This window comes from Polistes canadensis, unplaced genomic scaffold (genome assembly GCF_001313835.1).
Source record: "Polistes canadensis isolate GaletaPanama2010 unplaced genomic scaffold, ASM131383v1 scaffold_33, whole genome shotgun sequence".
In the NCBI taxonomy this organism is placed as follows: domain Eukaryota; kingdom Metazoa; phylum Arthropoda; class Insecta; order Hymenoptera; family Vespidae; genus Polistes; species Polistes canadensis.
The window spans coordinates 987,989-1,000,488 of NW_014569580.1; the positions used below are offsets into that span (position 1 = coordinate 987,989).

At 34.8% G+C, this 12,500-nt stretch overlaps 1 protein-coding gene across 3 annotated transcripts in view; it reads left to right on the top strand.

The window, feature by feature from the left end:
- The window catches only part of LOC106784304 (headcase protein-like), a 142,868-nt gene that overhangs the window by 69,308 nt on the left and 61,060 nt on the right, over positions 1-12,500 (top strand). Inside the window, exon 3 of one of the 3 annotated variants that reach the window (XM_014743689.1) lies at positions 4,983-7,677. The exons of the other annotated variants lie outside the window; for them this stretch is intronic. Within the exon in view, the coding sequence (XP_014599175.1) occupies positions 4,983-5,261 (279 nt within the window). The 3' untranslated portion in view covers positions 5,262-7,677. Of the gene's footprint in view, positions 1-4,982; positions 7,678-12,500 lie in introns of those variants that run through there. 3 annotated transcript variants of the gene reach the window in all.

The window sequence follows — 12,500 nt, forward strand, 5'->3', positions numbered from 1 at the left end:
TTTTTTTTTTTTTTTTTTTTTTTTTTTTTTTTCTATTTTATTTCTATCTTCTTTTTTTTTTTCATTTAACATGAATAACATTTAAATGAGAAAGAAAAATAAGAGGAAAAATATTATCGACAGATAGAGAGAGGGTGGGTTGTGGAAAGAGGGGGTTGGGAAGACGAAGAGAGACACCAGTCATCGTTCTTTAATATTCTCGAAGTATTGTTTAAACATTTTTCATAAGAATATTAATTATTCAATTAGATCTTGCGCTTGCTAAGCTGGTGAACATTTTTTTTATGAATGAAACGAATCATGCTTAAAAGTCTTTTGTTATTTTCTTTTAAGAATTATTTGTAGAGAACAAGAGGGGTTGTTGGTTTATATTTTTTCAACCTTCAAAAGTCATCTTTGTTACTTGATATTTCTAACAGACTTAATGATTTATAATAAAATAAAAATAAAAAGAATAATATAACAAATAATTGAAACCTCTCTATTAAATAAAATAACAAAATTCAAAGTTCGAAGGCAAAAAAAATACATATAATATACTAAAAAATACTACACCTAATTGTAAATAATCGATTCGAACCAGTTAAAAAAGGGGTCCACTTATAATATACCAAGAGAAATAAAAAAAAGAAAGGTGAACCTATAATTAGGTAATTCGTCGTAGTTTCCGTGTTAGGTACGATCAAAAACTGCCAGTCCCGGAAGAGGTGATAGGTCGTTCTTTTTACGCAAGGGAGACCTACGGTTATAAAGGGTAACGTCGTTGCATCAGAGAACAGGTGTAACTTTTAAAAAGGGTGGCGGAAGGGGGAGGGGTGTTCTCTGTTAGACGGAAAGAAATATTGTACATAGTGAAAGAGAAGTTAGCGAAGGAAAGAAAAGGAAAGGAAAGGAAGGGAAGGGAAAGGGGTTAGCGGGAAGGGGGGGGGAGTAGTCGATGTACCTGTACAACACAATGGACTTCAGTAATAGGGGAGATCGTTCCGCGTGATCGATCGATCATGCTGATCTTGGTTGACACTCCCCGAACATTTTATGACAACCCAACCGTGTGTCCTCTTCGATTTTATGTTACTTTCTCTTCATCTGGGTATATCATCTCATGTTTGTAAATCTTTTTTTTTTTTTTTTTACCATCCTATTGTTCTATTTTCGTAAGATTATTACGAGATTAAATTATAGGAGTTAAAGATATATATTTGACTTCTGTGTATAATGTTTTATTGTATAATAGTTAGAGAATAGAACTATAAATATTATATTATATATTGTGTAAGGGTTGTTCGAAAAGTAATTTCGTTTAGTTACGTTTATTCCCCCCCCCCCCCCTGCACCTACCCGTACTTCTCGTGTACTAACAAAACCTTACTCCATATCTCAAATTCGTTTGACATTCTAACAATAGACACTTCAGACGTAATTTAGAACCTTCTTGTGTTTCGATCCGTCTAGTAGTTTATTTTTCTTGATTTTTTTTGCTATCGCATCAGAAATAAAAAATCGAAGAAGTCAGCGTCGTCGATTCGTCTGGAGAGTAGATTTTCTTCTTCATTTTTGCTATCGCAATCAGAAATGGAAAATCAAATTCAGCATTTATCGTGTTTGATTTAGCATTTTTTATTATCGTAAAAAACGTAACAACAATTTTGCAATGCATGCAAAAAATTGAAAAATTACGACGCGTGCGTTATTTTTGTACGATAGAAAAGGAGATTCGTTTGAGTGACGAAACAGTGTCAATGTCAGCGTTAAAATAAGTTTCGTTTATATTTCGTTTTGTTAATTTTGATTTTTGAAAAATGCGCGCACTAATACCACCACCACCCATGACGATCGTTTAGGTCAAAAAATTAAAGGGACCGGTTTATTTATCAAAATTTAGATCGTTTAAAATATTATCTTGGATAGAAACAAAATGTATATATATATAAAAAAATTTGTCTTATTTATCTTTCGAACGGTATAATATTTATAAGAAAATAAAAAAAGAAATGTTGTACGAAATAAGAATCGTAAATTTAAAATTATAAGAGGAGAAGAAGAAAACTTAAGTGAAAAATGAGTTATCTCGATAAGAAAAATAACAAATCAGTACACACCCTAGATAGGAAAGAATGAAATCGAGGGTTAAGTCGATCTGAGTCTAACGATAAAATCGAAGGGTGAGAGAGGACAGAAGTGGGGAGGGGTGGTTAAACTTATTCGTCACGTTTACGCGCTTGATCTAACTCTCCTAGAATAAAATAAATAACATTTTATCTCGTAGTAGTGATTTTACCTTAAAAAAAAAAAACGTATACACAAAGTTCTTAAAACGCGAAAAAAATAATACAATACTTAAAAAAAAAAACAAAACGATTATACATTTAATATTATTTCATTAAATAATCATTGTGTTTAAATAATTATGATATTCGAAAGACAAATAAAAAGAATTTCTCCTCCTAACAATTTTTCTCACACCTTTCTCCAAAATTTGAAAGAAAAAAATAGCAGAAAAACACATACAAAGTCGCGTTAGGAATGTCGCAATAAAATCTTCGCGTGGGAGTTTCAAAGTTTCGTAAATTTATGGTACAAGAAGACCGAGTGTATCATGCGTATGTGTGTGTGTATATATATATATATATGCAAAAATAAAAAGAGAAAGGGATTTTAGCGCCAGCTCTTCTTCTTCCTTCTTTTCGAGTTAGTGTCGGCGGTGTTTAGTAAAAGAGGAAATAAGAGAGAGATAAAGAAAAAGAAAAAAGAAAAGAAAGATAGAGGAAAGGTAAGAAAGAAAGAAAAAAAAAAACGATGAACTTTCCTTAATAGCCTTTCGTTTATCTCGCGTCTCTCTTTTGAATATCAAAGGTGCATACGGCGCTTGATTCTGTCACGTTACGAGCTCAAACGATATATGAACAGGCTAAGAAACGAGAAAGAGTAAAGGAGAGTGTAAGAGAATGAAAAAGAAAGAGAGAGAGAGAGAGAGAGAGAGAGAGGCACACGAGAAACTCGTGATCTGCTCAACGATTATCAACGTGTGTAATATGTGTGTGTGTGTTTGTGAGTATGCACGTTTATGCATATACACATATAACAGCGCCATTTCTTGGCACGAAAATTATTACGAGTGAGGTCATTAAACTTACGGAACGTTCGCAAAATGCGTAGACGCCGGCAAGATATTGACTGTAAATCCTTTACCGGGTTAGCCTTTTCGTTACGCCACTAAAATCACTGGAATTTTCTTTCTCTTTCTCTCTCTCTCTCTTTTTGCTGCCTCTATTACTCTCTAACGTAGTTTAAACACAACCGCGAAAACGTATTACTAATAATGAAATTATGATTTTATATTCTCACAATCCGAAAAAGTTTTATTGTAATGAATGAGAAGAAAATATCATCATTTTTTTTTTGGTATATGTTGAATTTGTACATCTTAACAAACGCGTACAATTTTTTTTCTATCATTTTATTTCCTACGAGATTTTATTTATTTATTTCCTTTTCGTCGATTCGGCATATTTATTTGAAATTATTTTTCACGCCAATTATTATTCTATTATGTTCGTGAGTATATTTAACATTCGTAAATTTGTTTTTCTCTTTCTTATTTAGTCACGCAAAAGCTGTAAAAAAAAAAAAAAAAAGACAACAAGAAGTTCGAATTATGAATTTTTTTAAATCGGACTTCATGTCTTGTTAAAAACGATACTTTTAATAAGGTCAAAAAATTACAAAATATATTTTATAATTGAAATTAAAATAAACGTGCATCATTATCGTAAGCATTGAGAAACATAATATTAAATTATTCTCTTTGGATGAGTGAAATTTTGAAAATTCAACGCACGAGATTCTTCTCGTTTTCTTCTTCTTTTTTTTCTATTTGTTCTGCACACCCAGTTGTTCTGACCTTGCTCACATTTTTTCTCTCTTTCTCTCTCTCTCTTTTTTTTCTATTATATATTAATATTATCATTATTAGAATTTTCCCGTAGGATATGAGCGAAGGTGTTATCGTTTATGCTGCGTGTACCGTAGACGTGTCACCAGTTTTATTATTGCGCTTTATGACGTTTAGTCGAGCATGAAAAGTAAATCAACGTCGGGTCCAGGCCATATAACGTCGTATTTCTCTGTGTGTGTGTGTGTGTCTGTATTCATGTAGTGAAATACGTGGACGTATGTAGAAAACCATATGTTTGTAGAGGAATATTGTATAATATATACGCACACAACACAACACCACAACCGGGGTCACGCACACTTTACTTCACGGCCTTTTCTTGTAGGCGCTTCACGGACGATATAATACCACAAGTTTCCTACGAAATTCTATTTAAATCTTTATCTTTATCTCTACCTCTCTCTCACACTCTTTCTTCCGTTTTTTTTTTGGTTTTGTATTACGAAAAAATTGGGAAATTTCTTTATTTTCTTTACTTTCTTTTTAATGAAGATCTTGTAATAAAGATTGGACCATTATCTTGACTATAATTTTACGTTATATAAATTAATTATAATAGAAAAATGATTGGAATATTTAAAAGCGTGTTTTTCAATTTGGAATATATACGCGTCACGAGATATTTTTCTTTTCCTTCTTAATTTGAACAGGAAACAAAATGTCTTTTTTTCTTTTTTTTTTTCTTCATTTTGACCTTTCGTATATATTCTTGTTTAATATGAAAATTAAACAAAAAAAATATTGTGCATAACTTTTATAAAAATATATTTGATATTACGATATATTTCTGTATTGAAAAAAAAAAAAAAAAAATAAAATAAGCACGTAGAGAAAAATATTAAGAAATAATTAAATCATTTATAAGTAAATCAAGTTATTGCTAAAAGTAATCGAACAAAACGTGTAGATATAAGAAAAAAAAAACAAGATGAAAAATCATCTTCTAGGTTTTTCGATCGAATTTAACAATAGTAGTTCGATTTAAACGACATCTTTTATAAATCGATCATCTCTTTTTCTGTTGCAGGTAAATAAGGAACAAGGAAAAGTGGCATTTCTATCAACACAAAGTCTTCTTTCTTTTTTTTTTATTCTCTTCCTCCTTGCTGGAAGAACGTGTCAAGTTAAAAAAGAAGTGAAAGGAAAAGTACTTTTCTACTTTTCTTTTTTTCCTTTTTGTCAACGGGATGGCAGACGCTTTTCTTTGTGCTCCATCTTCTTTGTTGCAAGTAATAGTAATAGTAATAGTAGTAGTAGTAGTAGTAGTAGATGTCTTCGTCTTAGCGTAGGTGGTGTGTCGGTTTGAGCTGAGTTAAAGCGGATTTTATCGCATAGCGTGCCGACTTTTATCGAAAATGCCGTTCTCGTCGTCCTTAACACCCCGTTGGGGACGAAGAAGCCGTGATTTATACGAGGGTGATCGTCCGTCGTAAGCCTCTCGCGTTAGAATCGATCGAAGCACGCGAGCTTCGAGGGTGGGTGGTAGTAGTAGTGGTAGGCATAATAGTAGTAGTGCTGGTGGACACGTGAACGACCAACTGAGAGTCAAAGAAAGAAAGAAAGTGAGTGAGAAAGGGATAAAAAGATTGAGGGTGGGTTCTGGTCACGTCGCTACGGAATTAGATCGTTCGGAGTATTTTTTTCTCTCTCTCTCCCTCTCCCTCTCTCTCATTCTTCCAATCGAGATTTCGGGGAAACAATTTACGCGAATCGTGTTCGGGAGAATTAGCTTTGATTAACCACCGAAATAATCGTATTTTCATTAGGGAACCTACTCTACTCTACTACTGTGCCGCTTGTTTTCCATCATCTAGTTAAATATTTGCGAAATACAAGCGCAACAGTAGGATGATGATGAGGGGGAGGAAAAAGAGGAGGTGGAGGAGGATTGTTCGTTTGGCATCTAGGAAAATGATAAGCGTAGCTCGCGCTTGCTTTGATTAATTTAACTATTTATAATCGCTTTGAAGTGGCCGATAAGAAAGCGTTACAAACTCTCGTAATATTTTACAAGCGGCGGCCTAATTAAAAAATGTTCGCGCTTTGTCTTTCGATAGCTTTCAGGGTGATATAGATAAAGAAAAAAAGATAGAGAGATAGAGAGAGATCAAATATTTGTATTAACAATAATGAGATTTAATGTAAGAAAATTTAGATTTATTTTATGCATTGTGCGAAAATAATACGTAATAATATAACTTCAAGTAGAAAATCGAGTTTGCGTATCGTTAATAGTCAATGACGAATGATAAATACGTGAGACGAGGATAAAAAGATAAAGATAACAAAAAATAATAATAAAAAGATTGGCATTCGTAAGAATGAAAAAAAAAAAAAAAAGAATCTTTCGATGTGTGTACTACGCCAGTGTAATTGCAAGAGACAAACGGCAACGACCGACTTCAAGGTAGCAAAGCAAGCAACCAGTGTGTAGAGCTTATGTAAGTTGTTTGGAGGTCTGTACATACTCTAGAAACCAAGTAGGTGCAACATATGTGGATAGTAGTTAAATTGTATGTGTGTATATGTGTGTTAGAAAAAGAGAGAGAGAGAGAGAGACATAGTTTATTTATGAAAGAGAGCGAAAAAGATTGAACGAGTTTACGTTAACCATGCACATCCACGTACTTCTTGGCTATTCATTTCTTCTACCTTCTCCCCCTCACGCCCCCCCACCCTCACTCACCAAACGATTCTTTAAGAATCAAGTCGATAAACGTAGTTTATGCAAAATTCTGATTTATCGTTTTGCCGTCATGTAGGTTAGTTATTTATAAACGACAAAGTACCTTGATATTCTTAGTGTTGAGAGAGAGAGTCTCTCTCGGTATTTTGCCGTATGATTCTATACTTTATCTTTAATGATATAGCAACTTTTGTATCTGACGTTATATCTTGTGAAAAATTCTTTCTCTCTCTCTCTGTGTCTCTCTCTCTACATAATTAGCTGTGAATTATAATTACATTTAACAGCATAACGATTTAACTGTATACCTGATTTAATTATATAATAAGAAACTACAAAAAAGAAAAAAAGAAAAAAATTCCGGTCAGCATCGTTAACAGGAATAATTAAGCGTAGGAATGCTGCTGGTGGTTTTGCGCATATTTTTGTTGAGATAATAGACGAAGAGAAACAATACGCGCTCTAATAGGGTAATACACACTACATACATGCGTGTGACGAACACATACATACATATATACACTTATATACACATACAAGTATCTAGCGAAGAACGATTTTCGTAGCGTTAATAGCTTTCACGCTAGAAACACACGTCGTGGTTTAATTTACAGGAAATCCTTGAGTGGCCATCGATTTCCATTTAACCAGGGTGATCCTCGTTCTCGTAAATGCTAGCCGAACCTAACCCCACCGGTGGTGGTCTAATTACTTCGCGTGTACTGCGAGATGCGATTTACGTGAACCGCAATATTCTCTATCTCTCTCTCTCTCACACACACACACACACACACTCTCTCTCTCTATCTTGTCTCTCATACATATATGCGCGCGCGTGAACACACGTGTTATATGGAACCACGCACTCACATATAGACGCCTGTTACATGCACGTTCTGATTCGTATGTGTCCTCTCTTTAGAGTTTCGTTACTCTCATAGAGATTCTCTCAAGGTTGTTGTTGCATCTTTCAGTCAAACAGTTAATTGAAATTTTATCGTCTTTCTCACGACATGCGAAAGATTAAATTCCGCATATCCTTCCTTTACTATACTCACCTTTCTTCGTTTTCTTTTTTTTTTAATTACTCTTTTAAGGTTTAACGATAATTTGCAAACACTGTTTTGCATTCCAGAGTGTGTAGTAGAGATACTTCTTCAACAACCTACGTATTTTCAGTTTTAAATTGTCCCTATGTAATTTTATGCTACAATGATTTCAACGTAGAAGGGTAAATGTTAAATGTTCGTTTTTTTTTTAAGTTCAAGATTTCACTCTCTCTTTCTCGAAAATTTAAATTCGCTAAAATTTGGGAATTTTTGTTTCTTTATGTTTTTCTGTTTTGTATTTGTATTGCTTAGTTTTTTCTTTGTTTTCTTTTGAAGGTGGTGTGGATTAAATGGAACCAATCGAACGAGAGAAAAGTGTTCGACATTTTATAGTTAAATTTCACGAACTTTTGTCCTCTTCCTTAGGTTTTCTCTCAACTCTCTTTTAATTTCTACCCTCCCAAAGGTCTTTATTACCTTCCAACGTAAACGACTTCTCGATGTCCTTTCGACGACTTTTATTCGACGAACTTTCGATTTGAAAATGAAGGTGGAGGAGGAGGAGGAGGAGGAAGGGGGACGACCTCGTTGATTCTCCTTAAGGATCCGCGGAGACCCTTTGAGTCGAGTGCATTTAAATGCAAATACACTTTTTTACTTATATTTATATGCAAATATATTTTTCAACGTAGTAAGAAGATCGTAATGACGTACTCACGCACCTGTGTGTCCCGTTTATTTGTTTGTTTATGTATGTGTGTATGTATATATGCATACGAGGTGTGTTTAAATTTTTATTCACAAATACCAATCGAAAATTTCGTGAAAGCCAGCACTGCAGTTGTGCATTGATAATATTATCGGTAACTGAGTCTGTGTGTGTGTGTGTGTGTGTTAATATTTGCACGCGAGAGAGAAAATGAAATCGAGCTCTTTTTGCCTGTTTGGTTCCTTCATTAACAGAGAAAATCCGAACGTTCATTTTATTCAAACCCCGAATCCCCGTTATTCCTGGACTTTAAATGGGATTCTTTTCTTTCGCGGTAGCGTGTGCAACAGACATAACTTCGCGTATTCGATGTTAATTGTTAGGGTTTTTTAATTAACCGAATGAGATGACCATTTTGTTTGTTCTTCTTTTTTTTTCGTTTTGTATTATTTTTAAAATACAATACCGAAGATAATTGTTTAATTTATTCGCCAAAAATGTCATTTGGTTCGTCGAAATTGAAACATTTGTTCTGGTTAATTTATAATAACCATTCGATATTTCTCGCATTTTGTTGACAATCGAATCCTAAAGACAAAATAATACATTTGCATTATTAAGTCTAATCGTCTACGGCTAAATCCTTTCAAGAACGACTCTGATACTCGCGTTTTAAATTAAACTAAAGCTCAAAAGGAATAGGAAGAGTAAGAAAAAGAGATAGGAAGGAGGGGTTGTGAGTTGAAAAATTGTCAGGAGCAGCACTAGTTTCGATCTGATACGAATTCTTCTCCTTTTTTACGATAGATTATAATATAATCAGATATTTGATAGTTTATATCCCGTTTTGTTCGTTACTTTAAATTATTCATTAACTTTATTCTTAACCCTTTGAATTTAAAATTCATCTAACAATTGCAATCGACAAGAACGGAATGATTTTTCTCTTACAATTAATGTTCAACTATTTTGATAAAACAAACCAAAAAAAAAAAGGAATAAAATTTCCTTAGTCTTGCGAATTGTTTTCTTTGAACGCATATATATGCGTTCACAGTATTCAAAGAGTTAATTCCTTCTACTTTCTTCAACTTCATTATCTTCGATGATTCGAGCCACCAAAGTATTTATCGGACTTATTCGATGAAAAATAAATAAAGAAAGAAAGAAAAGGAGAAAAACAATTCGTTCACTGAGCTGTTTGTTCTTGACACATTTCATCCTGGTTGCCGACAAGAAGAGACCTCGACAGAGAGTCTGTCTTTCTTTCTCAACGTTTTCTATTTCTCGCCCTCGAATTTATTTCTCCCTTTCTCTCACTCACCCATTCTCTGTTTCTCACGAGAACGACAAGAACAAAGAAAGAGAGATAGAGATAGATAGATAGATAGAGTTAGGGGAGAAGAAGAAGAAGAAGAGAGTATCTGTAATCGGAAAGTTGTCAGGCGCACATCGTGGTACCCTAATGGAATTTGAATGTCGTTAGTCGGACTAACGGGCCGTGAGGCCAGGATACGACCTTATCCCGTTCCATGTCATTCTCTCTCTCTCTCTCTCTTTCTCTTTCTCTATCTATTTCTCTTTCTCTTCTCTAGTTCTCTTATCTCTCTTCGTCTCGTTAAAGGGCTCGTCGTCGTTTCGCCCTTCGGAATAAACTTTCATCTAGGTTGGTAAGTTTATTGGGGCGCGAAAATGGCCTCTCTCTCTCTCTCTCTCTCTCTCTCTCTCTCTCTTTCTCTCTCTCTCTCTCTCTCTCTCTCTCTTTCCTCTCCTCTCCTGTTCTCTCCTNTCTCTCTCTCTCTCTCTCTCTCTCTCTCTTTCCTCTCCTCTCCTGTTCCTATCAACTTTGAGAATTCGAAGTGTCGATTGATGATCTATTACTTTAAGGACAAAGGCAGACACACGCTCCTCCTCCTTCCTCCCACTCCTATATTGATTTTTTTTTTCTTTGGAAATGTAAAATTTGTTAAATTAACTTTCATAGGATTTTTATATCTATGTACGACAATTCGAATATCCTCGATAAAATAATACGAAGTTACAAGGCTTATTATAATAATCTAGCTTCTTTTTTTTTTCTTTCCTTTTTTTTTTTTGTTAAAAGGATTAACTTGTTATTTGAAGAAGAATCTAAAAAGAAAAAGAAAAAGAATAGAAAAGGCACACCGTGGTTGGTTTGTTGTTAAAGCCTTTTCTATAAAAGACAAGAAATTTCTTCTTCGTTCGAGTCAACTCAACCAACCAACCACCGTCAATTTGACATTTCAGAAACCGCGACGGTCGGTCACGTTTAAAGTTTATGCTCGGGGAACCTTAATTCTCTCTTTCTCTTTTTCTCGATTTATCGGTTTATCCAGTTCTCTCTCTCTCTCTCTCTCTTTCTCTCTTCTTTCTCTTCCTTTCTCTTTTCCTCTTTCATTCCTTCATTGTTCGTTCTCGGGAAAGGCGACGGCTGGTTGGTCGGTTCGCGTTCGTGAAATTCGAGCGACGATGAGTGATTCAGACCCCCCCCCCTGCCCCCTTCTCTACCCTAAGGTTGGTTCCTTCGGATTGTCTCGTGCATGTTCGACGTCCTATTTCTCTTTCATCGATTATGCAGTCGAATTTATATTTATGAACCATCGCACGTTGCCTACCTCACGGGAATCTTCATTCTAATAATAGTATACCCACCACTAGTATGAGTTTTGGATCGTTGCGGTAATAATCCGTTCCTTGATCCTATATCCTTGGTATATATGCATCTTCTTCGCTTATTAATCCTTCTACCAACCGGGGCAATTGAACTTTTCTATTACAACGAAATCCTTATTAGTAAAGTTTATCCTTATTATAGATTGATACCTTTATTAACCCTTTCCACTCGAAGTTCTGGGGTTTTTTCCTTTTTTCATTTTATTACTAACAAAAATCATATTCACATATTATATAAGTAAATGTCATATTTGGTACGTTGTAGACTAGACTTTTTCTTTTATTGTCTCCATATGGGAACCCTCGAGTGTAAATCTATAATCTTTAATCTAATAATCTTTATTTCGATATTAATTGAATGCACTCAATTAAACAGAACTTTTTGTATCTTAATATTTTCTTAAAATGAAAAAGAATAATCTACTAATTTAAACCACCACCTCGTTACGAACGAACGAATAGAATTCCTTTCTTTCTTTAACACGTAGTTTTGTTGTCCGCATATGTTCGCAAGTGTGTTAACGCGATTTTTCTTCCCGTTATTTCTCCGAGTGAGAACGAACGGCAGGCGGTCGGGTTGGCGGGGGGTGGGAGGTGGGGCAGTGGCACGTTGTTCATCGATGTTCTTTCAGAAAGAGAGAGGAGAAGAGAAAGAGGGCTAACTGTCTGGTTGGTTGGTTGGTTAGTTGGATGACTGGCTGGCTGGCTGACTGACTGACTGACTGGTTGTTCGTTCGTTCGATCGTGGCTTCTTCCCACGAAGAAAGAAACGAAAGAACGACGTTTCGTGATGCGAAAAACTCGTCTGGTGTCTTCGCGCCACCACCACCACCCAGTTTGCTTGTTTCCCTTTTTCTTAAGCTTCCCTTTAACACCCTACCAATCCTCCTACTACCGTTAATGGTTCTCACACGAAGAGTTACTTTAACTTTTCTCAACAATCATCGGCTGGGCTCTGTTACACGATCAAAGAAAAAATATATTTCTTACAACTTTATCTTTGTTTCTTTTTTGTTTTTGTTTTTATTTCTCTTCTTTTTATAGTTAATGATGCAAAAAAAAAAGAATGCAAAAACTCTGCATCTATTTAGTTAGACATCGTGTTCTTCTGGCGTTCATATATAATGCGCGTATATCGTATGTTGCAAAATGTTATACGCGTAACGTCGTTGGCTCGTTATGGCGTAGATTACGCGACGATCTACAGCTCGAGGGGCTTTTCATTGTCGATTGGGAACGTCGGATTAAAAAACTCTGATGAAACGATATGCGATATATATATATAATACACGTTACAACGGATCACATATGTTTATTCGATGAACGTGTTTTATTCATTTGGGTTCGATTTCTCAAGCTTTTGTTGTATTTTACACCATTGTGATATTGGACAATAGTCACGCATGC